Below are 26,588 nucleotides of genomic sequence, written 5' to 3' on the forward strand. Positions count from 1 at the left end.
ACTGCCTGTTGGTGGTGGGGAGGGTGTTCTGCTGAGCTTGCTTCTCTCTCCCTTGACAGGAGGAGGACGGGACACACAACAGTTGGGCCTGAGCACTGTGATCTACCACTTTCAATCCCCTTCTCAGAGCCAGAGGCTATGATTTGAGGAACCCCATCTTCTTGGGTGGCCCCTATTTATAGAGCTAGGATTGCTGCTGGAGATGGCTAGACCCTCTGTAAGAGGTTCCTGAGCGTTAGGACTGAAAAGTCTAGAATGCCCACAGGACAGGCCTTTCTTGGTTGAACAGAATTGGATTGGAACCCAACTTTCATTCTGATACTGGGAAAGACTGAGTGTTTAAGAGAAGCAGGTGACAGAGGATGAGGTGGTTGGATGGCATCACTGGCTCAATGGACGTGTTTGAACAAATTCTGGGGGTGAAGGACAGGGAAGCCTGACATGCTGCAGTTCACAGGGTCTGAGTCGAACACCACTGAATGACTGAACAAGTTTTAGAGGATTTCACAGCCAGGACTGGATAAAGCTTGCTTCACACAGCGACACCCCATATGCATTTTGGTTAAATCATCCATCTCCCTGGTTATGTTAGATGTTACCCAATTCTTGTTTCGGTGTGCTGCCCCTCTCCCACCCCTACTTCCCTTCTATGATCCTTGAAGATCTAGGGCCTTTTGCTAGTGTTTTTTAGGATACAATGAAGTTTCAAACTCCCTCCATACCACACCTTTGTCCCGTTGCTTGGATTTGGGGCAGTTCCCAACCTTCCTGATCACTAGATTATATAGGTCTCTTTGGAGTATTTTGCTTCTATTTAACACTTCTATTCCATTTCACTAGAGAAACCTTACTTTCAAGTTCTTAATACTCATTACTTGTGAGACAAAAGATCAGACGTGATTGAAATAGAAACTTAATGCCTACAGATTCAGAAAAAGTTGGTCACCAGGGAATGAAAACTTCCTAATAGATCTGAAGACAGTCCAACTTGTCAACTTTCTCAAAAACTTGAAAATATGGGGTCAGGTAGTTTGAGATAGCAGATTAAGTTTTTTCATTCAAATCAAACCCACAAAAATGGTAATTCAGAGACTAATTTAGACATTTACTCAACAAATTATTTACTAGGCACATAGTAAGTTCAAGGCATTGTTCTAGGCACTGGAGATACAGCCAACAGGAGACACCTCATGGAGGTACATTGTAGTGGGAAAGATCCTCAGACACAGGCTATTCATCAGTACTTCAGGTGAAACATGGAAGGGTGGGTTACAAGAATTTGAATGAGGTAATCACCTTCCTTGGTTACTTCATATAAAAAAATAAGGAATTTTGTTACTCATAATTCTGTTTAATAACGGACCAATGGATTCACAAGCTTTCTTTTACCAAGGATGGAAACAGGCTAGAGAAAAACATAATTACTTGCTGAAAGAGTTAAACTACTGCTTTAAAACATATTTTTAGGCTTATTACCTTTGCCAAGGTGAAGTATCTCCTTTACCATCTTGAGGCTCTTTTTGAAGCTGGAAATAATTGGCCAATAAAAGCTCGTTCACTCCTAGATGAGGTGCACTATGTTTAAGAACTTAACAGCTAATTCACCCCAATTTCATCTTAATTAACATGTAGCTTTGCTTAAAGCAATCATATTGCAGTTTTCTTTAAACAACTACAGTTGACTGTAAGAAACTCTAATAAGGAATGAGGGTACATTTCTGGTGTACCAGACACCTGGCTATCATTAACTCCTCTATTTCCCATGCTCAAACTTCATCTGGTAAAGAACAAACAGCATCAAGTTATTTATCATAAATATCATGAAGGGAGACAAAACAAGACACAAAATCAAGTTAAATGCCTTTTATTTTTTTAAAGTTCATTCACAAAATTGAATGATTGATTCAAGCTGCACAGCAGGTAGTTAAGTAACTGCATGGCAGTGAAAATCAAGTGCCAAGAGGCTCAGATAAAGGTCCTCATAAGGATGTTTCTGCAAAAAGGAAAAAAAAAAAGTACATAAGCAGACGAAGAGTCTACCATTATACCCATTCTCTTCACTGAGAATCCAATTGTTTTAATAGTGTTTGGTGGCTAGTCTATTAGGTGGATAGCAGATCAAGCCATGAGACCTTTCTAGTCTATTAGGGACAGCTTGTCATTTTTCTTTGGGAATACTAAGCATTGTTACTTTATAAAAGCTTACCTTTTTATCCATGAGCTCGGACTGAAGTTTCTGGATTTTTTAAAGAATTGATATGCCTGTGGTAGCAGAGTCCTCCCTAGAAAAGTAAACAGCCTTTAGAACTAGTTTTTCAGAGACAAGTTCCATTTCAGGCTAACCCCCCCACCTCCCACTAACAGCCCACCCAACCTCCCACAAGCATTTGGGGGAAGATTCTAATATTACTTTGAGCCATTGTTTTAAGGAAATAGGTCAAAGGAAAGTAAGAAATATAGAAATTAAAGGGTAAATATATATCACAGTAGAGGTAATTAAAAAGTGCTCACTTCCTTCATTTAGGAGCCACCAAGAGTAGGGTGTCAATTTAAAAGCAACTCAGTTCCAGAAAAACCAAGTTTAGCTTAACTGGACTAGTTTTGGCTCAATATATTAAGGAAAATGAGAAGGCTGGATTTTAGAGAGCTATATGGATGTAAGTAAAATCTGTTCTTACCTATCAGCATAGCAATAAAACCTTTTCTCCTGGTTCTGACTGCTAGTCCTAAGGGTCAGGTGTGCCTTACTCTTGTCTGCCTCCTTCCTTGCGATGGTCACTGAAACTTCACTCTCCTAGCTTTCATGGAGTGCCGTGGCCTGCCCCTGGCTTATCTGTACTCCACATACCACAAGTGTCTACTCTCAGCTGTAGAGTGTCTGGGCTCGGAGCCATTCGCGCTATACTTGCTAGCAGTTCCTAGTAGCTGAACATCTCTCCTGGATCTTTAAAGGCATTGTCACGAATCCTGAGGTATCTGCAAACTCCCTCAATAGTTAAGGTTCCACCTGCCATTGCAAACTCAGCCAATATCAAGCCCATGGAACTATTACCCATGCTTTCCCACCCACCTCCACCTCCCGCCCAACCCCACCCCACCCCCCCCAACTTTCAGGTAACACACCCATGGGATGGAGTACACAATCCTAGTGGTAAACGAATATCTATACTACTAAGTACAATGGCACTGAAATTGAGGGCACCAAAGCGAGCTCAAAGGAAGCTATGTACAAATAACAATGATTGGATAATAATGTTATAAAGGTTTTAGAAGTCATTTTCTATACAAGCAACATTTTAGGATGGTTGTTGTGATCTTGTGCCATATTTAAAGGAAAACTGCAGTTAGCACGTATTTAAGTAGACAATATAGTTTCTTACATGAATTTTAATCTTCATATAGTAAGTGGTCAATCCATAAACCTCTAAAGACCCACCCAACCAGGACAGAAACTGCAGTTTTCCTTTAATGTAAGCCTGTTTTTTTGTGTTGAATAAAATTCTTAATGGCACTAGTCAGTTTAAAAAAGGTCTTCCCCCAAACTTCTAATTTGTGGATTTACGAGGTGGCATTAGCCAGCAGATGGTTTCTATTCTCTGGCAGAGTTTTGAACTTGAATTGATAGAAGCATTCAACATCAGGGGTAGTGGGTAGGGAAGGTCCAAAACTCTGCCAGTCCCGAATCCATACAGTTGTCATTCCATTCAAGAGGGTATTAAATCTTTTATTGATTACACATGATAATGGATGATACACAAGCTTCATTCCCATCTATAACTTTATCTGGTACCATAATTCAATTTAGATATATTGCATAGGATGTGCCAACAATCATTAATAACCAAAAAAAAAAAAACACTCCATGACTTTGCATGGGTGACCCTTTTAACGGTGAACTCCAGGTCACAACACAGTAACTGTCAGTTCAACTACACCAAGGTTCTGAAGACAACAGCTTCTCCACCAAGCAGGTTGTAAATAAAATTTCAAATGGAACCTGGCATCACCCTGAAGGAATTCTAACTTCACACTGTTGGGGTAGTTTACCAAAATGGCTTCAGAGTAGACTAACTTTACACAGCACATTAAAAAAAAAAAAGACATTTATTCAGCGTCATGATCAGACTATTACATTTAGCAATCAACAGCATGGGTGCAAAAAAAAAATCTACATTAAAACCCTTTGTTGGAATGCTTTACACTTTCCACAGAACAGAAACTAAAATAACCTGTTATACAATTAGTCACAAGTACAGTCCTCGAGTTTTTTGCCCATACACATGAGTATTGTCTAAAACATGTCTTCTTTGTAGCAGCTAGGCCCTGCCACCACTGTGCTTGGCTGAGTTCACAAATCTGTTGTAACCTGTAGCTTCCCTGTCACTTCTCTGGCTCTCCTCTCCTGCTAAGCTTTGTTTCCTGTTGAACAATATGGAATAAAGTTGTTAATCTAAACATATTAAGACTCAAGGCTACAATCCAATAGCAAGTTGTTTCCCACAAATTTTGCTGATCTGAATATTAACTTAATATCCACAATTTTACTGTAATTATAATGTTAACTATGTTGCACTGCTCAGCTATATTAGGGTTACTGGGTTCATTATAAATAACAATTAAGTGAGAACAACAACAAAAAAAGGTGTTCACTTACCTGGCAGCAATTAAAACCTTCTGCCACTGCCATAGCTACTGCTGCTGCTGGAACCACCATAGCCACCTAAGAACAAAATTTATTCTCTTAAGCTTTAGAAGTACAAACAGCGATGTTTTTATAGTTGGGGCTTAAACCTGTTTATATTGCATAAGCTGAAAATCACAGGTTGGGGCTCACATGATTTTCCCAAATATTTTAAGTCAGTCATTTAAAATTTCCTCAATGTTTTAAATTGCCAGCGTTTTGGTTTCTACATCTGCCCTGCCAAAAGATCTTAATGCTTTCCTAAACAGTATTAGTTTAGCCCTCCAATACCACATATATACCATACCTTGGTTTCGTGGTTTGGCAAAGTATTGGCCTCCACCACCATAGGGGCCAGAACTTCTGCCTCCAAAGTTTCCTCCTTTCATGGGTCCAAAATTTGAAGATTGATTGTTGTAACTGCCAAAATCATTGTAGCTTCCGCCACCTCCAAAATTGCTTCCTAAGAATGGAAAAGAGGGCCTTTATATGTTACTCAGGGAAAATGAGAAATCCTAGTGTTCAGAGTAAAAAAGCTGCTCCCAAACTTCTGTGGCTCCAATTTTGATTATCTTTGTATTTCATGGGCAAGGCATTCAGTTGAATAATCCAATAACTAAAAATTCACCCAACTCACCATGGAATAACAAAAAGTATACATTCTCTTGCCTTTTAAGGCCTTTACCCAGCCAGGGGCACAGCAAACACATGCTGGATACATCAACTAAGCGCCTAAGATCCCAAGAGTTAACACTAAATCCTGCTAGAAGCTAATCTAATTCCAATTGAAGACACCACTATCCACTTAACCATCTATTTGGGAGTGAGGCGGCCCAGCTTTAAGCTAGGAGGAAGTAGCATTGCAAGCCCATTAAAAAAAGTACCATGCAGCACAACACACAATGCTTTAAGACCATCAAATCCTCCTAGGGATAAACTCTAAAAGGCTAATCTAGCTATTGCACCAAGTACTTGGATCACTGGATACCTACCACTACCACCGCCAAAGCCGCCTCCGCCTCCACCGTTGTTATAGCTGTCATAGCTGCCACTCCCGCCATAGCCACTGCCCTGGTTTCCATAACCCTGTCCACCACTTCCATAGCCTCTGCTTCCTCCAGAGTAACCAGGGCCGCCTCCTCCATAACCACCTACAAGAATACAAGTCTTCTCAATAAGACAAAAGTATTCAGCAGTCAAATTCTGTGCAAGCATGGCTAAAGGCCTGCTCACAACATGCTATTAGGTCATAGTTGAGCTTATCATGCACTAGGGTTTTAGTCTCTACTAACCTATTCTAAAGGTTGCCAAAATTTTTTACCTGTGATTTTTTAACAAAACTTACCGTCATTACCAAATCCATTATAACCATCCCCACTGCCACCATATCCGCCACCACCACGACTGCCACCAAAGCCACCTAGAAAAAAGTGGAATTTAAAAACCAGGTCTAAAGTATGTGGATTGCATACAAGTCACCCTATAAATATAAATTTAAAGAAGCATTCAATTAGAACTATTCCCATATTTAACAGTTACTGGTTAGTGAGAAGCCAGAACTACATTTGGATTAAAATGTAACTTTCGGCAAATCATCAGGGGGTCATTACAATTTTACCATTAACTCTTTACTAGTAAAATTATAGCCAAACCATACCTCGACCACTGAAGTTTCCTCCACGACCAAAGTTGTCATTCCCACCGAAACCACCTCCACGACCGCCTCCAAAGTTTCCAGAACCACTTCGACCTGAAGAATCAAGATAAAGTGTTGGGCTGTACAGACTATAACTATTCGAAATTATGTTTACTGTTTCGTTAAGTAGCAAACTCACCTCTCTGGCTGGATGAAGCACTAGCCATCTCTTGCTTAGACAGGGCTTTTCTCACTTCACAGTTGTGGCCATTCACAGTGTGGTATTTCTGAACTAAACAATTTTGAAAATAAACACATCATCTCAGAATTCAGAATGGATTTCAGAACCCTTAACAAATGCCAGCCACCTGATACTTACTGACAATCTTGTCTACAGAGTCATGGTCATCAAAGGTTACAAAAGCAAAGCCTCTCTTTTTGCCACTGCCTCGGTCAGTCATGATTTCAATCACTTCAATTTTCCCATACTGTTCAAAATAATCTCTCAGGTGATGTTCTTCAGTGTCTTCTTTAATGCCACCAACAAAAATCTTTTTCACAGTTAAGTGGGCACCAGGTCTTTGAGAATCCTTAAGAAAAATTATCTTACGTTACTAAAACCTATTTAACTTAGGAATATTAAGTCTATTATACCCCCACATGTAAAGTCCTCCTAGTGGAAATCTTCCAAATGACTAATCCAAGGAGGAAAAAGGTACTTACTTCTCTTGAGACGGCCCTCTTTGGTTCCACAACTCTTCCGTCCACCTTGTGTGGCCTTGCATTCATGGCCGCATCCACCTCCTCCACCGTGGCGTATGTGACAAACCCGAAGCCTCTGGAGCGCTTGGTGTTTGGATCCCTCATTACCTTTAAATGTTTAATACGTGTAAGACCCCCGAAATGGTTGACTTTTCTACCTTGACTAAGCCAACAGGAAACTTTATCACCAACCTTTTATCTCAAGTCCTTCAATTTCCCACTAACCATCTACAGTTGGGTGCTTTTAAGCCACACCATACTCACAACTACCATCCTATTAGCATTCAAACAATAACTGCAGCAACTTAAGCCAAGGAAGCCAACTAGTTCTATCGCTCTTTGTCTCTTTCGAACCTTACCACACAGTCTGTGAGCGTTCCCCATTGCTCAAAATGGCTCCTCAGACTCTCATCGGTTGTTTCAAAGCTCAATCCTCCGATGAAGAGCTTCCGCAGCTGTTCGGGCTCTTTGGGAGACTAAGAGTGGAGGAAGGAAGAAGTTAAGTAGGGCTATAACGCAAACCACCTTTCAGTTGCAAGAAAGCAAGCAGACAGCAACGTACGAAGCACTTATTGTTCCTTCGGGGCGCAGCAAACCACGTGCTTCTCCCTACTAGGGGAGCAGTATGTTGGGGGCTGGGTGGGCTCGGAGGCTCTGAGCGCATGCGTCCCTTACTCTCCCTCCGACGCACGCGCAACAAAAGGACTAGGAGAGAGAATTACATGGCCCACATCCGTCTGTTGCTGCTCTTTAAAAAAGTAGCCCACTGGGACAAGGTAAAAAACAGACTAAATGTGCCTAAGAGTTTTGCAAGGAGCACCGAGCAGGCGTGATTACTAAGGGTCGCCAGACGGCAGCCTCATGGCGACGAGGACAAAATGGCGACCTCAACTCAGGGAGGGGTAGGCCCGGGGAGCGATCGAAGAACAGTCGACAGGGCTGGGGCAATCAGACAAACAAGCTGCACCCTGCTGAACTCAGGAAAGAAAGAAGAAAGGATATTCAGCTGTAGAAAGCATCTTACCCACCTCTGATTTAGACATGACGGCAGTGGAGGCGGGGAAGACTTCAACGATGCTTTCTCGGCGGAGTCCACGAGCAGAAAGGAGTAACCTCACGAACGTATCTGCCAGCCTACCTTCGGCCTCCCTTTTTTACCCCGCCTCCGCGCTTTCGGCATTGGTAGACTCCGCCCCCGAATAGCTCTGATTGGATATTTGAAACAGCTTTCCCCTACCATTGGTCTCTGGTGCTGCATTGCTGTCTAACGTCATCCATTTGGGCGTTCTACGCGGTCTCCACCCCTCGGGGTCTATTGGCTCTCGAGTAATATTATTCTTAACTAGTGTGATTGGCTAATAACCCAATCATTCATGTTTGAATGTACTTAGGTTATTTAAATAAACTTTTTAATCCTCTACGGCCTTAATTTTATATTCAGCTTACCTGGCAAACCATGATTAATACTATGCATCAGAAAAGCAGTTAGGAAGTTAAAATATTTTCTTTTTTTGGCAACGACTGCCTGCTGAGCGCATGTGTAGGAAAATGGCGAGTTTACGCAGGCGCGTAAGAAGTTCCGCTTGGCGCTAGGAACACGTGAAATGGCGGGCAGAAGACGGCGGCGAACCTAAGGCGCCTGCGTAGTGGCGGGAGTTGGGCCCCCTTTTGCGCAGGCGTAAAGGGCGGGGAAAGGGTCCGGTCTCAGGATTGGTTGCGCAGGCGCAGGGAAGGATCCGTTTTGGCGGGCGGTTGGCGTTGCGCAGAAGGCGGCAGCGGCGGTGGCTTGTGGCCTCACCACAGAAGAACAGGGGAGACGTTAGCGTGAGTGATCGGTCTCGATCCCGGGTAAGTGTCGGACGGTCTTGCCTACGCATACGAGGTCTTGAACCGACTCCAGTTGGTCCCGTTATTGTGTGTAATGAATGGACCGCGGGGTGGGGGCTCGTGAAGGGGGAGCGGTGGGTCCACCCAACCAATGGAAGAACAGGGGCGGGATGTTTTATCCCCGTAGGTTCTGTGGAGCTTTGCAGCCGAAGAGTTTGACTGGCGAGTGTATAGGCCAATTGGGTCTGCCTTTAGCTGCCGACTGACCGGTCCTTGGGCCATCGGTATGTAGGAGGAGGGCTTGCACCTCCTGAGCAGCGGCTCACTGAGCCAATGAGCACGAAGCGCGCGGTAGGTTGGGCTCCTCCGAGAGGCAGCGGTTTAACTCCAATGGGGGATGCGGGAGTCGAGCGCTTAAATGGATAGACCAAATCTGGAGCCAGTAGGCACACAGCCTATTGAAAGCGCTTGGGCTGACCGTCCAATCAGCGCTCCAGCGGAGGGAGGTCTTAGATTTGGGGATGCGAGGATGAGGAGTCACTGCCTGCGATGGCGCGTGGGGGTGGGTATTTTATCCACAAAGATTTGAACGAAGCCTTTGGGCTTCCAGGCCACACACTTATCTGGTAGGGAAGCTGTAAGTTTGCTCCTGAATGCCTGAATTTTGGCTTTTGTTTTCCCCCATTGGTACATCCCACAATCCCTCATTTTTAGGTTGCGCGGGTGGGGACAAGGAATGGTTTTTGACTTTGAGAACTCTTTTACGAAGACTGACTTGAAATATTAGAAAGTATAGGATAAATCTCTTTGTACTGTTGCGGAAAGGTACCCAGGAAAAGTCAACATAATAGTAATAATGTATATTTCCACGGACAAAGAGATTTGTAAATCCATAGAAAAAGTTTTGGCAAGCTACATAACAAAGGGTGTTACCTCCAGGGTTACAGTGGGATGGAGATAGATTGGATCTCCAATGTTTAAATCTTTGCAGGGATAATAATTTGTGATTAAAGTTAAATTTTAAAGCCAGTTGTTTCTGTGTTTTTTAGTTACAAGCAAGTACTTCTCACCACCTCCTTACACCTCAGAAAAGTACTATTTTTCCGTTAAGAACGAAGGTGACCCTCGATTTTAAAATATAAATTTTGAAAAGGTGACTTTCCGAGTACTTGCTAGGCATCATGCTAAGTGTTTTATAAGCATTGCCCATGTCCCCAAAGTCTTTTAAGTTCTTCTCTGAGGATCTTTTCTCTGCATCTATATCACTCTCTTTAAGCCATTACAGATCTCCCAAGCCCATTCTGCTGTTCCTTTGAGGCTATCTGGATTTAAATAAAAAACAAGTTGCTTAAGGAGGTTAATACTTAGGATGTTGGAGATAGGACTCATTCATCACCTGGGTTAATTTTTTTGCCTTTTGATTATATTTCCTTCAAAGTATTTTATAAGCAGTCCATATCGTGTTGGTAGTGGCCATTCTACTCTGTCCAGTGTATTTTAGTAAAACATTTTAATTATATATTGACTGTATCAGAGTCTATACTGCTGTATTATTTATTAACTTATTGTCAAAGATAAAATCTTTAAATATTGTAATAAATTCAGACACACATGAAGTACTGTTATGAGTAGAGACCTTTCTGACATACAAAAGGAAGATGATTTTAACTGAGCTTATTGTGAACAGAGAGAGATTTTCCTGTTTGGCACTTGCAAAAGGAAAACCTATTTTGTACTTGCTTGTAAGCTGTTTGTAGGTATTCTAATAATGCAACTACTTTGTTTATAACATTTATAAGAACTAAAATGATACAGATTAAGGGTGGGGGAAAAAAAGAGAAAGCTTTGGTTGTTCAGTCCTGCCTGACTCTTGCGACCCCATAGACTGTAGCCTGCCAGGCTCCTCTGTCCATGGAATTGTCCAGGCAAGAATATTGGAGTGGGTAGCTATTCCTTTCTCCAGGGGATCTTCCTGAACCAGGGATCGAACTTGGGTCTCCTGCATTGCAGGCAGACTACCATCTGAGCCACCAGGGAAGCCCCATCTGTCCCTGATTTATTTAGGTTTGAAAGGAGTACAGTTTTGATCTACAGAGTTTCTCAGTCTCAGCACTATTGACATTTTGAGCCTGATGAATGCATCTCACCTCCCCCATACCTCTTCTTGTGACAATCAAAATGTCACCAAATGTCCTTTGAGGGAAGGGTGCAAAGTCTCTACTTAAAAACCATTGATCTGAAATGACAGATGGTAGAATCGATTATCTTGTCAAAATCTTTTATTTTACCAATTGGAATTTAGAGAGAAGATGGGTGAAGTGTTTAGCAAGTGTTCTTTGGTAAATGGATCACTAAGTCCTTATGATTATCTCTTCAGATATAGAGTGATCACTGTTTGATTGGATAAAAGGAAAGCTACATTAACGTTTTTACTATTTCTTTCCATTTAAACACTGATTGGATCTTGTGTTTGGCTTCCGAAAATAATGGCAGATAACTTTTTGGAGAGGTAGACTTTGCTTCAGATGCTTCTTACATTCTCATCTGACTTAATCTTTCCTTTAAAGTTTCACTATACAAATAGATATGTAAAGCATTCTGACATTTTCTCATTTATAGTACTCTATTTCATTTTTTTAAAAACACAGGTTGATTTCTGCTGAACTGATTTTTCAGCTGTTTAGAGACCCATACTTTGGGGGAAAAGAAATACTGACTTGAAGAACAGGTAAACCAAAACATGCCTCCCTAGGTTACTCTCTGAGTAGATTCCTTTCATCACCAGCCCTACCTACTTTGGTCTATAAACAAATTAATCAGTGATCCTTTTATTTGATGTTTTTTAAGGTATATTTTTATTTGAAAATTTTCAGGACTTGCACCTAGACTTTTTGGTTTACTGTGATGTGTGAATAAAAGTTGCTTGTTTTATTGTAAGTTCTTTTACACTATCATAGTTAATAGGTCTGATAAACATTTCTCTCTGGTGGGGAAATTTTGGTGAGTAGTTTTTAACTGAAATCTGAGACTATCATATTGAAAATCCTAAGTTTAGACTTTTATTTCTTGCTTTTGGAGAACTTAGTTTGATTGTTAACTTGTACACTCTGTTAACAATACAAAATGCTGAGTCTATGTTACAAAAATTTCAGACACTTGGGCTTAGAACTTAGAGGCATATCCTGTTGCATCCAAACATAAAATGATTGTTACCTAGAAGGAAGAATAACATATCTTCATTGGTCTGTCTGAAATCCAGTAGGTAGAAAGCTTCTCTCGGGTAGGAGGTGGCCAGGATGATAACTGGGAAAGACGAAGACAGAGCATACCTTTGAATTGACTGCCTTTTTATATATCTAGGAAAGTTCTGGTGACATTCAGAGCCCTTGACAATATTTCTGGAAAAGAGAGAAAGGTATCCCGGGTACAGAGGTTTCTGAGGAAGACTAATATTTTTTGCTTTTACCATTTATTTAACCAAATAGCATAATTTTTATATCTTATTGAAATAGCTTGTATCACATCTCCTGGTAAAGCATTTTTTCTTGTCCTTTTACTTGATGTGTTTTTATTTCCATTCACCTAACATGAAATTGGGCCTAAATGCTCTGGATGTTGACTTTAAAAGCAATAAATTATAGTGCTAGATACCATTTATAACTGACTCAGTATGGCTGATATTTACACATTGTTATTGATGACCTTGGACTCGGGGCAGTTGTCTTTTTTCTCTGATATAAATTGATTTCCCTTCCCTCCTTGTAGAGGATGGCTTTAACTGATCATTGTACTAATGGGAAGGAGTCCAGGTCATCCTGAGAAGAGTTGGCTTGTGCGGAGTCCAGGATGCAGATTTGTTGGATTTCTGTAAGCCACTCGAAGCCACATATTCATTTCTGATGACAACTTTACACTTGTGTTGGCAGAACACCCACAGTGACAACTGTTGCCTATGTTTAGTCTGCCCGGGAGCTCTACCAGCTAGCATGTTTGGGGGAAAACCTACACTGTTCTTGTTAGCAGCTATGTAAATATTAGACCTTTCTGAATTTGTCGTCTCAGATCTGCCATCCTTTTAGGTAAATTGCATCCTCTGATCACCTCAACTTACCTTTAAAATGAAAGATTAAAGGATTTAGGCATTCTTTGGGTCATTTAAAGCATGGTTCTTTTTGCATCAGTAATTAGTTTTATAAATGTGTGGTTTATTATTTTTAAAATTTTATTTCCCCTGTGTCTTAGTTTCTTGTGGCTGCAATTACCACAAACCTGGTGGCTTCAAACAACAAGAGTTTATTCTTTCACAATTCTGAAGGCCAGAAGTCTGCAATCAAGGTGTTGAGCTCGTTCTGGAGGCCCTAGGGGAGAATCCCTTCCTTGCCTTTCTAGCTTCTGGTGGTTGTCTGTTTTCCTTGCCTCCTCACTCCCTGCTCTGTCTTCACATTGCTTTCTCTATATGTCTCTCTCAGAACTCCTGCCTCTCTTAAAAAGATGTGTGTGATTGTATTTAAGGCCCGCCTAATAATCTGGGATAAATTTCTCCTTTCACATCTTTAAAGCACATCTTTTGCCATATAAAGTAATAGTCACAACTTCGAGGGATTAGGTCATGGATATCTTTGCGGGGGGAGGGGGCATCATTCAGGCTACTATACTATACCCTGGTTCTTTAATCCCTGTTCAAATAAATATTACCTAATTAAAAAAAGAAAAGGTTATTTTTTGAAATGAGCAAGTGGTGGGCAGAGTAGGGAAAGGCTCAGGAAACTCAAAGTGAGCCATTTGCCTTCTTTGGTCCTTAATTTCTTATGGAAGGAATTGGCTAGATGATAACTAATAGTTCTCTAGACCTAAAATTTTTTATGAAGTGACTCCTAAATTGTCTTGGAAGTTTATTTTGGAAGTCAATTTTAAATGCAAATCAAGAACTCGTTCTTATATTTTGGGCCAATATAGTCTTAACTGGTTTTCCGTAGAACTTGAGAGACAGAAAACTGAGTTGTTGACTGGTTGTCAATTTCTCAGGGTCTTAAGACATGATAACAAACCTGTACTTGTGTGTGATTTTCTAAAACGAGTGTAATGGACTAGCTGAACCACTTTTCAGTCATTCCAATGAGGCTGAGGACTATGTAGTCTGGATTTCCTCTCCAGTAAGAATAGTTCATCAAACTTAAACACTTAAAGTCAGTTTCACCTCAGTTAAGATAAAAATTTTTTTTAAGAGGGGAGTAAGCAGAATTTTAAGAAAAAAAAACTGACAGATTTTTCTGCCTGAAACTAGGTCACAGACCTAGATTTTAAATTTTTCACTTGCAGTCATTTTTTCTTTTGGCTGTGCAGCGTGCTGGATCTTAGTTCCCTGCAATGGAAGCTCTTTAACCATTGGACCTTCAGGGAAGTTTCAGTGTGCAGTCTTAACTCTTCAGACTTACTGAGTGCCTATTCCATCATGTTTCATTGCTAGGAAGCACACCAGAAAGCATGGGATTAAGATGGTGTCATTGAAAGGACTGCTTCAAGATCAAGGTTTATAACACACTCATTATTTATTTCTTCCATGGAGTGGAGGAACCAAATTGAATTCAAGTGTTTCTCTGATTGTAATCTACAATTCTTAGAATAAAACAAGTTCATATCTGAGCCAACGGGCATAATTATGTCGGAATAAAATGCCCTCTACAAAGAGGTCAATCCAGCAGGCTGGGAGATCTATCTTTGGTTTCTGAGGCAAATCCTTGAACTCCATGTGCCTTGTTTCGCATCCCTAAATCAGTAAGACTCACTTACCTCACAGGGAGTTGTGGAGGGTAATATACTGCTAATTTGTTCAGTATTTCACAACAATAAATTATATCTAGTAATCTGATAAACATAGGCAAGCCTCATTTATACGTGTAGTTGGAGACAAGGATAGATAAAACAGTTCAGAAAATTCATTAAAGTTATTTTTAACTACTTCTGTTATCAAACATTTTATCTTTTGTTTCCTGTGTACTTTCCAAAGTGTTTTCTTTTTCTTTTTCCATAACAGACATAAGGTAAGTAGGGCAAAGAGTTAACACTAATGTAGATGATGAAGGGATCAATTCATCAAGAGAATACAATAATTCTAAAATTTACATAACTAATAATCATAAAATACAAGAAAGAAAACAATAGAACTAAATAATACACACTTGCAGTTGTATTGGCAGCTTCAACACCTTTTAGTTAAAAAAAGAACTGAAATAATGTGTGCTGTGGGGTCAGTCATGTCCGACTCTGCAACCCCGTGGACTGTAGCCTGCTAGGCTCCTCTGCCCGTGGCATTTTCCAGGCAAGAATATGGGAATGGGTTGCCATTTCTTACTCCAGGGGATCTTCCCAACCCAGGGATCAAACAGAGTCTCCTGCATTGGCAGGCAGATTCTTTACCACTGTGCCACCTGAGAAGCCCATTAACAGAACAGGTAGATAGCAAATCAGTAAAGACTTGAACAGCACTGTCAATGAGCCTGATACCGTAGACATTCATAGGATATTCCACCCAACAGTAGCAGAATATACATTTTTTTTCAAGCGCATAGCAACATTTAACAAGTCATACTACCTGTTATAAAACAAATCTCAAAAGGATTTGATTATACAAAGTATGGCTGTAATGGAATTAGAATTAGAAATCAGTAACTGGAAAACACCCCAAATAATTGAAACTAAACTGTACACTTCTGAGTACTCCATGGATCAAAGACAAGATCACACAAAAAACTGGAAAATATTTTGAACTGAGTAAAAATGATGACATAACAAAATGTGTGGGATATAACCAAGGCAGTGCTTAGAGGACAATTTATAGTATTAAATGCTTTAATTAAAAAGACAAAGTTTGAGATCGACATGGACACACTGCTATGTTTAAAAGGGATAAATAAGGTCCTACCATATAGCACAGGGAGCGCTGGTGGGTGTTACATGGTGGCCTGGATGGGAGGGGGTTTGAGGGGAGAATGGGCACATGTAGATGTAGGGCTGAGTCCCTTAGCTGTTCACCTGAAACTATAGCAACATTGTTAATCTACTATACCCCAATACAAATAAAAGGTTTTTTAAAAAAGGAAAGATCTAGAGTCTTTCTATCTTAACCTAGAAAAAGGGATAAGAGTGATGATGTTTAAGGGTACAAAGTTGTAATAAGTAGTAAATAAACTCTAAAGACCTAATGCAGGACTTCCCTGGTGACACAGTGGATAAGAATCCGCCTACCAATGCAGGGACATGAATTCGATCTCTGGTCTGGGGAGGTTCCACATGATGCATCACAACCACTAAGCCCATGCTCTAGAGCCTGCAAGCTGCAACCACTGAAGCAAGTGTACCTAAAGCCTGCGCTCTGCAAAAAGAGAAGCTCGTGCACCGCAACGAAGAGTAGCCCCTGCTCGCCAGAACTCGAGAAAGCCCTCACACAGCAATGAAGACCCTGTGCTGTGGGTCTTTAAAAATAAATATGATTATTTTTAAAAATAAAAAATTAAATCAAAAAAGACCTATGCATGGTATCATGAATATGGATAATATTGTACTGTAATTATATGTGATAAATATCACTACACTGTGCACCATATTATATAAATGTATCAAAGATAGACATGCTGTATACCTTAAACTTAGAATATTACATGACAAATTCATTCAGTTTTAAAAAATCAAGCCCACAGTAAACAGAAGAAAGGAAATAGTGAAAGTAAAAGCAGTGAATAGTTGATGAAGTATAAAACAACCAGTAGAGAAAAATCAATGAAACTGAAAGTTGTTTTTTGGGGGAAGATAATGTAGTGAGCAAGTTTGATCAGTGAAAAAGACACAAATTACTAACATCAGGAATAAGAGGAGGGATATCATTACTAATCCTATAGACTCTGTAAGAGTTATAAGGGAGAATTATGGACAGTTATGCCAGTGCATTTAATGTCTAGGATAAAATGAATGGCTTCCTTGAAAGACAGATTACCAAAGCTCACTTCAGAAGAAATTAAGAACCTCACTATCCTTATGTGTATTAAGGAAGTGGAATTTGTAGTTAAAAGCCTTCCCACAGAGAAAAACTCTTGGTCCAAATGACTTCACAGGTGAATTTTCCCAACTTCTGTGGAAGAAATAACATCAATTCTATACAATCTCTTCCAGAAGATAGAAGTGTATTTTTAACTTCATCTACTATCAGACATTTAACTTCTCTGCTTTATATATCTAAAAGTGTTTTCTAATTTTTTTATTCCCCCACAGCAGACCTGTGAGATAAGCAGGGCAAAGTGCTAACACCCTTAGGTTAAGTGACCTGTCTAGTTCAACTTCTCAGTGATCTAGTTGGGATAGGACCCACATCTTATTCCTCGTTCTGGTACTGCGACTGTTAACTAGTTGCTCTTTTAGATTTTTTTTTACAACAGCCTTTGGGATGGTGCTAGCCATTGCTGACTGAACCAAGGAGAGACTTGGTGATGCTTCAGCTTAGTTCTTAAGTTGAAGACGGGCTTAAACTCAGTGCTCATGCAATATTTGACACTTACTTGGCTCTCAATAAATATATAACCAACCAGGAAATTTTAGAGCAAGGGTCAGTATTACTGTATCATCCTTTTGGCATAGGCTCTGAGTCGGGATGATGGTTGGAAGCTGGACAAAAAGAAACATCTTATTTGGCTTAAGCAATGTGTCAGAATGCTCAGTGGAAGAACTGGGTGGTCTGAGATTGACCATCCCTTAAGCCATTTATCTGATGGTGGCCTTTCTTTGCATTTAACTATCAATATATCTAAAGTGTAGAGCACACTTTTATGATATTGTAGCATAGTAACTCACACTTATATGTCAATAGAAACACTTGCAAAGATGTACAAGGTTCAATAATTTCTGGTGTGGGTTTGTTTCTCCTGTCATCACCCATTATGTATTTTTTTACAGCTTTTAAATTGCCACAGAGAGAAATTGGTCAGGATCTTAATAGATGGCCAAGGAGCTGCCAAGGATACCGTTGTATGGGATGGGGAAAAGTTCAATACTGGGTTGATTTTATTTATCTAAATTGTAGGCTATGACTTCAATATAATTCATGTTGCTAGTACACCAAGGTAATGGCAGAGCACAAAACTATGCCATATGTTGAAGGAATGCTCTCTTTTACTCCTGGAAGTTTTACAGTCTGAGATATCTTTCTTATTCCAATTATATAAAAACTTTTTTTGTCAGGATGTGTTAATCAAATTTTAGCATACTGATTTAAAGTCTAATACCATCTCAATAGTTACATTAGAGATTTTAGTTTATGGTTATACAAATTAATTTTTATGACTCTTGAATGTCTTTGCTAAACTAAGACTATGGTAGAATGTAAATTGGTAGGCATAGTAGAAGCTCTTCCTTCAAATAGAGGATATGTTGAAATGACGTGAAGAAGCCATTGTAACCCTTAAGCTGCTGATAGCCAAAATCTGTACAAGCTAGATAAGTGTGAATTTTAAGTTTACGACTATTTGAGAAATGCTTTATGACTGTCATTTAATTGGGAATGGGCACTTTCGTTCTCTTTTAACCCCTCCATATTTTGTGAACATGATTTGCCAAAGTGGTATGTAAACATCTGAGATTCGCAGTCATCAACTCAAATGGTACTCTTAGCCATTTTTCTTAAAATTTATGGAGAAATTGCCGGGTTCTTCATGAAAGGTGACAAGCTCTACTAGTTCATGTTTCATCATATTTAATTAATAGAGAGGAGTGGGTGTGAGATTAACACTCACCAGAGACTATGGTGCTTTGAGGAATTCAGTACATTCCAAGGATAGAGGTGTTCAGAGGCACCATCTGGAAGACATTTCCCCTTAGTGGTACCAAATTCTACTTTCTCTTGAATCGAGAAACAATTGAATAGCTAACCTCTTAACCATGATGGCTTTAGGTGTGCCCTAACTAAATTTAGAGAAAGCAGACACTTGAGAGACAAAATACGGTAGATTAGAATATAGGAAAAAAACAAATCCCATGTAAGATTATTTTGTGGGATTGTGATCTGGTAATGAGATACCAAGAATTTGTGTGTTGCTGCTAAATATACCAATGAACCAAACATAAAACTGAGTTGTTCTGAGAACTGTTGTAGTACACATTCATTTATATTTTTTAATGGGATCAGAGCTTGGAGGACAATACAGGAAATTTATAGGGTAGCCTTTATCTCCATTTATAATGTATATGTTTTAATCTAAAAGAAGAAAAGACTCTTTACTCCCTTGCTTGCTGGCGCGGGAGGGTTAGATAATCAGCAAATAGGATACTGCCGCAGAATACTGTGACTGGTTGAAGCAGTGCCTTGGCCTGATTTTTAAAGGATGGCGAACTGGAGCTCTGCTGGCCAAGGGAGAAGCATTTCCTCTTTCCACACTCCTCTCTATTAATAAAGTTTGTGTTGCCTATATGTGGCTTGTTAATGATAGAGGTGTTAACGACCACAGTTAATCTTCCTCCTCAACTCTTTCCTAATCCAGTGTCTTAAATAGACATTTAAAAAGCTTTTAACTCCTCTTGAATTGGGTGCTCCTAGGCTTTTGGTGGAGGTGGAGTGATAGTTATCAGCCCATTTAACAAAACCTGAGACAGCCAGGACAGCTGTAATGTGCATCTCTATGCTGTGTTTTTGTTAAGATGCCACATGGCTAATACTTTGGAAATCATAAATCTAGTGGAAGAAAACATCTTTATAGAGGGTATTTTAGTTTTATGCTGTATGTGTTACAAACCTAAAACCATTGGTACTTCTAGATCTATAAAGAGCAAAGAATACAGACCAGGTTAAAATGGTTCTGTAAATTTGGTTTCTTTTCATCTGTTTTATTTGCTACAATAGGCTATAAAGAGGACGCCTTGAAGACAACGCTGTAGCTGACAGTTTAATCTTCACATATGCCAACAGCTTTCCCCAAGGGCCTTAGGGGAGACTTGGGAGTTTCTCAAGCCTAGACCAACGGAAGTCGCCCGTCAGTGGCATAATTAATTAATACATGTGAGAGGGACCTTTGCATATGCCCTTGCCCTTTCCTGCTCTTTAGAATGACTTTTTTTACAGAAGATCTGCGTTCTTAGTGTGCGTATAAAATTTATATTAAAATTCTATAAAAGAGCTCATTGATGAATGCATTTTGACATTTGGTTTGATTACCACTGCCAGATAGTTCAGCAGGTAGTTCAGTGAGGCAGCTTAGCAGTTGCTTTTGTTACTTTTTAAACAATAGAAAGCTTAGAGAAAGACTTAGAATTATTATATATATGTATGTAGGTGTATCTTGGCTGCCCTGTGTCTTCACTGCTGCTCACAGGCTTTCTCTGTCGTCACTGGGGGCTTCTCTTCATTGTGATGCACGGCCTTCTCATTGGGGTGGTTTCTCTTGTGGAGGAGCACAGACTCTAGGTGTACAGGCTCAGTAGTTGTTATCTGTGGCTTCCGGGCTTTAAAGGTTGGGCTCAGTAGTTGTGGTGCATGGGTGTAGTTACTCTGTGGCATGTGGAATCTTCCTGGACCAGGGTTCAAAGCTGTGTTCCCTACAGTAGCAGACAGATTCTTACCCACTGCACCACCAGGGAAGTCCTAGTTTATATATATATATACGTGTGTGTGTGTGTGTGTGTGCGCGCGCGCGCGCTTTTGCTTGTAAGTCGTCATGAAAATGCAAAAGCCACCAGGACAACTGACATTGAAAAGTAGTGAATGGAGGGATTGGGCAGAGTACAGAAACCAACGATCTCATGTGAGTGGTTCTCTGCTTCCAGTATTGATCTGTTAATGCAAACAGTTAATCATGACATCTGTTGTTCTTCTGGGTTGCCCCAGCTTTCTGTGCTGCCTTCTCTAATTTCTGGGGACTGGCAGTTTTTACCTTTTTTTTAATCTTCTTTTACCCTTACAACGTGTGGGATTTTTTTGGTCCCTCTCTGCTTCACCTCCTCACCTCTTCCCGTTTTCTCTTTTTTTTCTGGAAGATTTCATCTGTTAAAGAAGTTTCCTGTCATCGACTTGGAATGTGTGTTCTGACTGTGCTTGACTGCAAAGGTCTTTGATGTTTGTCCAAAGCTGAATTCTCACCAGATCCCTGGTTTAGGTGTTTTTCCCCCAGCACACAGGGGCCTGCCTGTAAGGTGAATTTGCCTTGTATTGTTGATATGAAGGGTTGGTGGGGCCTGCTCTTTCTCGTGATCTGATGGGCAGTTAAATTGCTGGACTCTGTAGTTGTTGATGCCTTTACCAGAGAGTTCCTGTGTGTGTTCAAGAAAAGGCTGAAATCTGTTATGTCTGAAAGACAGGACTTGAGAAGCTCACCCCTTCCCATGGAGATTTCCATAAGGATAATAAGGTTGTGCTCAAGAGGCTCAGCCTCTCTTCCTCCAGCATGGCATTGGGATTCTACCTTAATCTCCGTCATCCTGCCAGCCATGTCTCATTTCTCACACTGGAACACTCCCTCCTCCCAAGCTTAGCGTGAACCACCAGTCTAGATGCTTGATCTGGTCCAGGCTCTAGCCCTTAAATTGTCCGACTGGCTTTGTGTTTCATTTGACCCTAATACACTGGGTCGCACTGTCTAAAAGAGAATTATGTCCCCTCCGATGTCTGAGTGCATTTCTCATTTCTTACTGCTGCTCCTGAGCAGATCTGTAACTTCAAGGTTAAGATAAGACACATTCCATCAGAACTATGTCGTCATCCTTGCCAGCTTCTGATCTGTGACTGTCCGGGAGATTTACAAGACAATTGCATGCCATTCTTTACAGAATATTATGGTTGGACTCTGACTCCTGGCATCAGGCCCAATTTGATTTGTCAGCTGTTGCAAAACCCATTTCCCAAAGAGAAAGGGATCTTAGCCATGTGCCTTTTAGCCAGTTCTTAAGAGTGGGAAAGAGGGAATTGATCTGGTTCTTTATTTCCTGATGTTGTAAGGAGAAAGATGGACACCAGAATGTTTTTGTCCCTTTCCTCATTGGATTCTCTTGTTTTCCCTGAAAGCTTTCACTAAAATCTTAGTATTGCTGTCATTCTTTCCTGTCCCTTATCCCTTCACAGAACTGCTGTTTTTTCATTCTGCAATCTCCAATGTTTTCCTGAGTTTTAAGGAGTAAGAATTTTGCCCTTGAGAGAAAAGGTTACCTGCCTTTCCTCTGAAAGTTTATTAGTTTACCAGCACCAGGTTAACAAAGACAAGGTTCCTCCTTTCTTGCTAACATGTTGAACTGCAGGAGTTACTGCATGTGATATGGCTTAATGGCTTAGGAATTTGGAAGGTCGCGTATTTCCTGCTGCTGTTGTATTAGGCCCTGTAATATTTTATAAAAGCTTCTCTTGGGGGACTTAACAGCCTTTGGTTTCAACATAAACTCACCCTTTCCCTTGGAGGTAGGCAGTGGGGATTTATTTGGCCCCCTTTAGTGATTCTGGGGTTAGACCCAAAATTTATTTACTCAGGATCACACATGGCAAGTTAATCACAGAAGCACAACTCTGATCTAATTCCTTTGGCATTGTTTTCATAGCCCTTAACTACAAAAAGTTTTAAAAAGTTAGGAAAAGTCGAGAAAGGCAGGTTTTACTATTTCCTGATGAGTCTGTTCAAAGTTGAAGAAATTCTCATAGTTGAAAACTGCCCATTGTGCTCTCATACCCTACAGTTTCTTCTGTTTGATAGGCAGAATAATTACCATTCTTTTTTTTTCCCCCTCAGTCGGGTTCTGTGCTTTTGATTGTCCCTTATTCATACTCTCTTGTGGCAGCAGCCTTTGTCTCTAAAAGACTCATATCTGTAAAGAAGAGAGCCGAGTTGTGGAGCTCTCTAAAATGTTCTTTAAGGCCAGCAGAAAGGAACATTCACAGGACTGCAAGTCTCTTAAGTCTCTTTTATCTCAGTCCTCCTTTTCTCAAGTATTAGGAATTTTTAATACACGAGGTTTTAATTATTATATTGTATAATTAATGTTCCAAGTGGGTGATTATTTAAAAATTTGTTTTATAATATTACAAAAACAACTAATGAGAAGTGGTTTTCAATTAACAGTAATAGTTGTGACTGGACTGTTCCTTCCCCTTCTGTTTTTTAAAACTACTGGAGAATAAAATTGTTTTCTATCTATAATGTCAGTTGAAAGAGTCTTCGGTAGTGCTTCAGGTCTCTAGATTCTGTTTCTGAAACAAGTAATCCCCCAAGAAGGAAAGTTGTATGTTTGAAATACTTTCCTTCTCCCTTTCCTGTTACTCCCTGCACCTCCCCCCTCCCAATTTTAATTAACTGTTCAGTGACAGATGGTAGAAAAGGCCTTGCCTAAAGTGTTCCTGGTGGGCTGGATTAGGGGGTCGGTAGTTTGTCCTGATCTTGTTGTAGAAGGATCTAGCCTTTCCCCGCCCCCGCTTCCAGTTGAGCGATAATCCTGTTAGATCTTAAAATGCTATTGATTAAATTCCCAGGGCTCTTAGAGAAATAAGCACAAGTTCTGGATTTAAAAACCCAAGAGCCAATTCCCTGGAGCTCTGAATGCCTTAGACTTGAGGCCAAGGGACGTACCTTCCAACTTCTCCACCCAGCCTTCACTGAAAAGGAAAGTTAAGCCTTTTAACTTTTCCGTTTGCTTCTCTCCCCCTCTAGTCTAGTACGGCTGCCAGTTGCCATGGCAACGGACTGGGACAGCTGCGCAGTGGCGCCGAGGCAGCTGGGTGGGGGCGGGGGAGCTGCCAGCCCGCCAAGCCCCAGACCTGGGAGGGGAGGCCCCTCCTGTTAGCCCAGAGGGAAAGAAAGAACTGGGGCGATCCGGTAGGTAAAGGAGGGAACCCCCATTCATCTTCTGCCTTTGGGGCTCCTCTTCTGCATGAAGGTATAAAGGGAGATTTTCCTCTTTCCTCCCTGAAACTGAAGAACACATATGTAAATCCTTGTTTTTCCTCATGAGGCAGGGGAGGCCATAGTCACAATGCTTAACTGCATGCATCTAACCCGGGGCTGGTTTTAACCCTGGCGCTCTGACCTAAACTGCTCAGCTCCCGGAAATTCCAAGGTGAGTGGGGGTGGGGTGGGGTATTCTCCCTGGAATATGACATTTCCTGTCTGGTGAGGTTGGAGGCTGCTTTTATTTTAAATAAACCAGATTTTTTTTCCTTGAAGCTAAAGGACTTTCCTCTGAATTCGTGGAAAAATTATTTTGAAACTCCTTACCTTATATTCCCCCCCGCTCCCACTCCCTCATCCAAATGAAGTATTTTGATAAAAACATACAGACAGTTTTTTGGGTGGGCAGACCTATTGCTAGTAAGTTCTGGAGGTATGATTTACAACTATATATTCTTGGAATAATTCCCTAAATTATGCTAGTTTGAAGTAAATTGATTAATGCAACTTTTTATGGTACTCAAAGACAAAATTCTGAGATTAGTAGTGACCTTTCCTATTCCTGGGGTGGTCATCTGATCAGAAAGAAAATGTTTTTAGAATGCTGAAAAAAAAGCTTTAAGGTTTACAGCAAAATAAAATGGAGTTCAGCTAAGAAAACAATCCCTGCTACTCTATAATCCAGACTCTAGGCACCATTTAACATGGTTAGGGAAGAATTCTTTAAAATGATTGTGGTGACAACAACGAGGGAATTTAAAACACTAGAGTCTCTGCTGCGTACCCCCTGGTTGTGCATATTTCTGAGCTTAACTCAATTTCCATTTGTGTTGCCTTGCTTCAGCTTTCCTTGGGCCTATGAATGGTTCTTCTGTGTTTTGAGGCTTCATGTTGATGTGAGTCTGGGACCAGACCTCTCTTTTCCTCCTCTTCCTTTGGCCCAAAGTCAGCTCCAGTTAAGAGGAGAGGTACCTCCTTAATATTTGGATTAGTTGAGCCTTAAGAATTACTGAACAGCCCAATGACCAGTTTTAATTTTTAGGACTAAAAATTATTTTTCTCCTCCCCACCTCCCTCCTATCCCCAAATGAAAGATGAGGCTTAATATATTTGAGGTGTCAGCCTTGCTTTTGTGAGCTGATGGATGCTCTGAAGGGACAAGCTCAATTTGTTGAAGGGAAATGTACCGAGTCACTGAAAATGTGAAACATGCCCGAGCAGGCCTCTTTTGTCCTGCTGAGAGACTGTTCAGGATGCTCAGAGCAGAGGAAAGTTAGATTTTGGTGGCTTTTCTTTTCTTCTTTTTTTTTTTTTCATTTTTATAGAAAATCTTATTTAAATGGAAGGTTTTCCATATTTCTCTTCCAGTTTATGACTTGTAGACAGTTGTAGAGGTACCAGGAGTAAAATACCAGATGCTACTTGTTTTATGGAATCTGAAATTAGAGTTAGATAATTGTGCCCATCTAATAATTTTGATCTTGTGAGCTGAAGAGAAAGTTGTAATTAAAGTGGAGACCTGCCCATTTTTGGTTAAATTCTTAGGACTCATCAGTAGAATGTTTCAAGACCCAAGAGAAAGGTACATGGCAGCTTTGTGTTACACCCCCTGCATCCCATCAAGAAGAGACTGAACATTTTAACTGCTCACATGGATTCTGACCATTTTTGTCCTTCCCATTTGCAGGAACCCGGTGGCCTTAGTCCTTCAGGTGAATCAGCGTGAGACATGGGAAAGAAAACCAAGCGGACAGCTGACAGTTCTTCTTCAGAAGATGAGGAGGAGTACGTTGTGGAGAAGGTGCTAGACAGGCGTGTGGTTAAGGGGCAAGTGGAATATCTACTGAAGTGGAAAGGCTTTTCTGAGTAAGTACTTTCTCTCATGCTTTGGGACTCAGGCAGGTAGACAGCTTTGGTTCATTTCCCTGTGAACCATCACCATCTTTGTCTTATTCTTTCCTCACCTGCACTCCTTTTTAAGAGTCACAAGACACAGCAGTAAACTAAGCAAAGTCTCCCCTTGGAGCTGATGTTCTAATGAGACTGCATTTGAGAGGCAGTGTAAGGAACTGGTTAGAAGCATAGATTAAGGGCCAGATTGCCTGGGTCCAGATTCTTGCTCCCACCACTTACAGTAAGAGCTGGGTGACCTTGGTGAAGTTTCCTTAATCATCTTTCCTCCTCAATAAAATAGGGATAAGAAATAGTATATATCGTAGAGATGTTGGGGAAATGTATAGAGTCGGACATACGGTCAGTGTAAGTGTAAACTGAAGTGCTGAGTATTCAGAGTTAGGCAGTAACTGGCTTTAAGTGCTGAAGTAAATATACACATACTGAAGCATAGAAGAGGTAGCTTGAAAAGTGAATTACATGAAGCTGTGTAATCATTAGGCATTTTGCCTTAATTTCTCATTAGTTCTCTTCCCAGGATGCCTGATAACAAAGAATGGATTTCTCTGAACACCAGTGAGCTGATAGGAACCGGTTTAGGCTCCTAGGAGTGTTAATAGAAATGGAATGCAAGCCAGCTGTAATTTTAAATTTTATGGTGACTACATTAAGGAAAAGTGGAATTAATTTTAATAATATATTTTATTAGACACTCCTGTCAAAATGCTATTTCAAAATTAATACAAAAATTATTAATGAATTTCATATTTTCATGCTAAGAATTTAAAATCTGTTGTATATTTTTCATTTTATAGCACATCTCAGTTCATACTAGCCACATTTCAAATGTTCATTTACCATATGTGGCTAGTAGTTACCGTATTGAACC

At 40.4% G+C, this 26,588-nt stretch overlaps 2 protein-coding genes across 19 annotated transcripts in view; one reads left to right on the forward strand and one right to left on the reverse strand.

Annotated features, from left to right (window-relative positions):
- Positions 1-1,848: 1,848 nt before the first annotated feature.
- On the reverse strand, positions 1,849-8,185 carry HNRNPA1 (heterogeneous nuclear ribonucleoprotein A1). 5 transcript variants are annotated; one of them, XR_014051612.1, is made up of 12 exons: positions 8,108-8,185; positions 7,439-7,555; positions 7,041-7,187; positions 6,697-6,907; positions 6,517-6,609; positions 6,339-6,431; positions 6,027-6,101; positions 5,674-5,832; positions 4,989-5,144; positions 4,655-4,720; positions 2,207-2,282; positions 1,849-1,993 (listed from the first exon to the last, which is right to left on the reverse strand). XR_014051612.1 is itself a non-coding variant. In XM_081483658.1 (11 exons), exons 1-10 carry the CDS (start codon positions 8,120-8,122, stop codon positions 4,665-4,667), a joined length of 1,122 nt encoding a protein of 373 aa, XP_081339784.1. In that variant the 5' UTR covers positions 8,123-8,185; the 3' UTR covers positions 3,704-4,419; positions 4,655-4,664. The 5 variants fall into 5 exon arrangements, 2 of the variants coding, with proteins under 2 accessions (XP_081339784.1, XP_081339785.1); XR_014051614.1 differs by lacking the exon at positions 5,674-5,832; XR_014051613.1 differs by lacking the exon at positions 5,674-5,832 and having other exon boundaries at positions 2,207-4,419.
- Positions 8,186-8,797: 612 nt separating this feature from the next.
- CBX5 (chromobox 5) overlaps positions 8,798-26,588 on the forward strand; it is a 34,136-nt gene continuing 16,345 nt past the window's right edge. For 6 of the 14 annotated variants that reach the window (XR_014051616.1, XR_014051617.1, XR_014051618.1 and 3 more), the window contains exons 1-2: positions 8,798-8,927; positions 25,494-25,672. Coding sequence is in view for 5 of the 14 variants with exons in the window: in XM_081483664.1 (XP_081339790.1) it covers positions 25,536-25,672 (137 nt within the window). In the remaining 9 variants the exon portion in view is untranslated. Of the gene's footprint in view, positions 8,928-9,093; positions 9,258-23,635; positions 23,976-25,493; positions 25,673-26,588 lie in introns of those variants that run through there. The other 8 variants (XR_014051620.1, XR_014051621.1, XM_081483662.1 and 5 more) reach the window with 4 other exon arrangements.

Source organism: Giraffa tippelskirchi, chromosome 4, assembly GCF_054371585.1.
Source record: "Giraffa tippelskirchi isolate mGirTip1 chromosome 4, T2T-mGirTip1v1.2.pri, whole genome shotgun sequence".
Taxonomy (NCBI): domain Eukaryota; kingdom Metazoa; phylum Chordata; class Mammalia; order Artiodactyla; family Giraffidae; genus Giraffa; species Giraffa tippelskirchi.

What these genes read in the sequence shown, in the direction of transcription:
- HNRNPA1 (XM_081483658.1), bottom strand. An exon ending in AGAGGGCCGTCTCAAGAGAA is followed by an intron (nt 6,908 to 7,040) that starts GTAAGTACCTTT and finishes ATTTTTCTTAAG; the next exon opens with GATTCTCAAAGACCTGGTGC. An exon ending in CGGCTTTGGCGGTGGTAGTG is followed by an intron (nt 5,145 to 5,673) that starts GTAGGTATCCAG and finishes TTCCATTCTTAG; the next exon opens with GAAGCAATTTTGGAGGTGGC.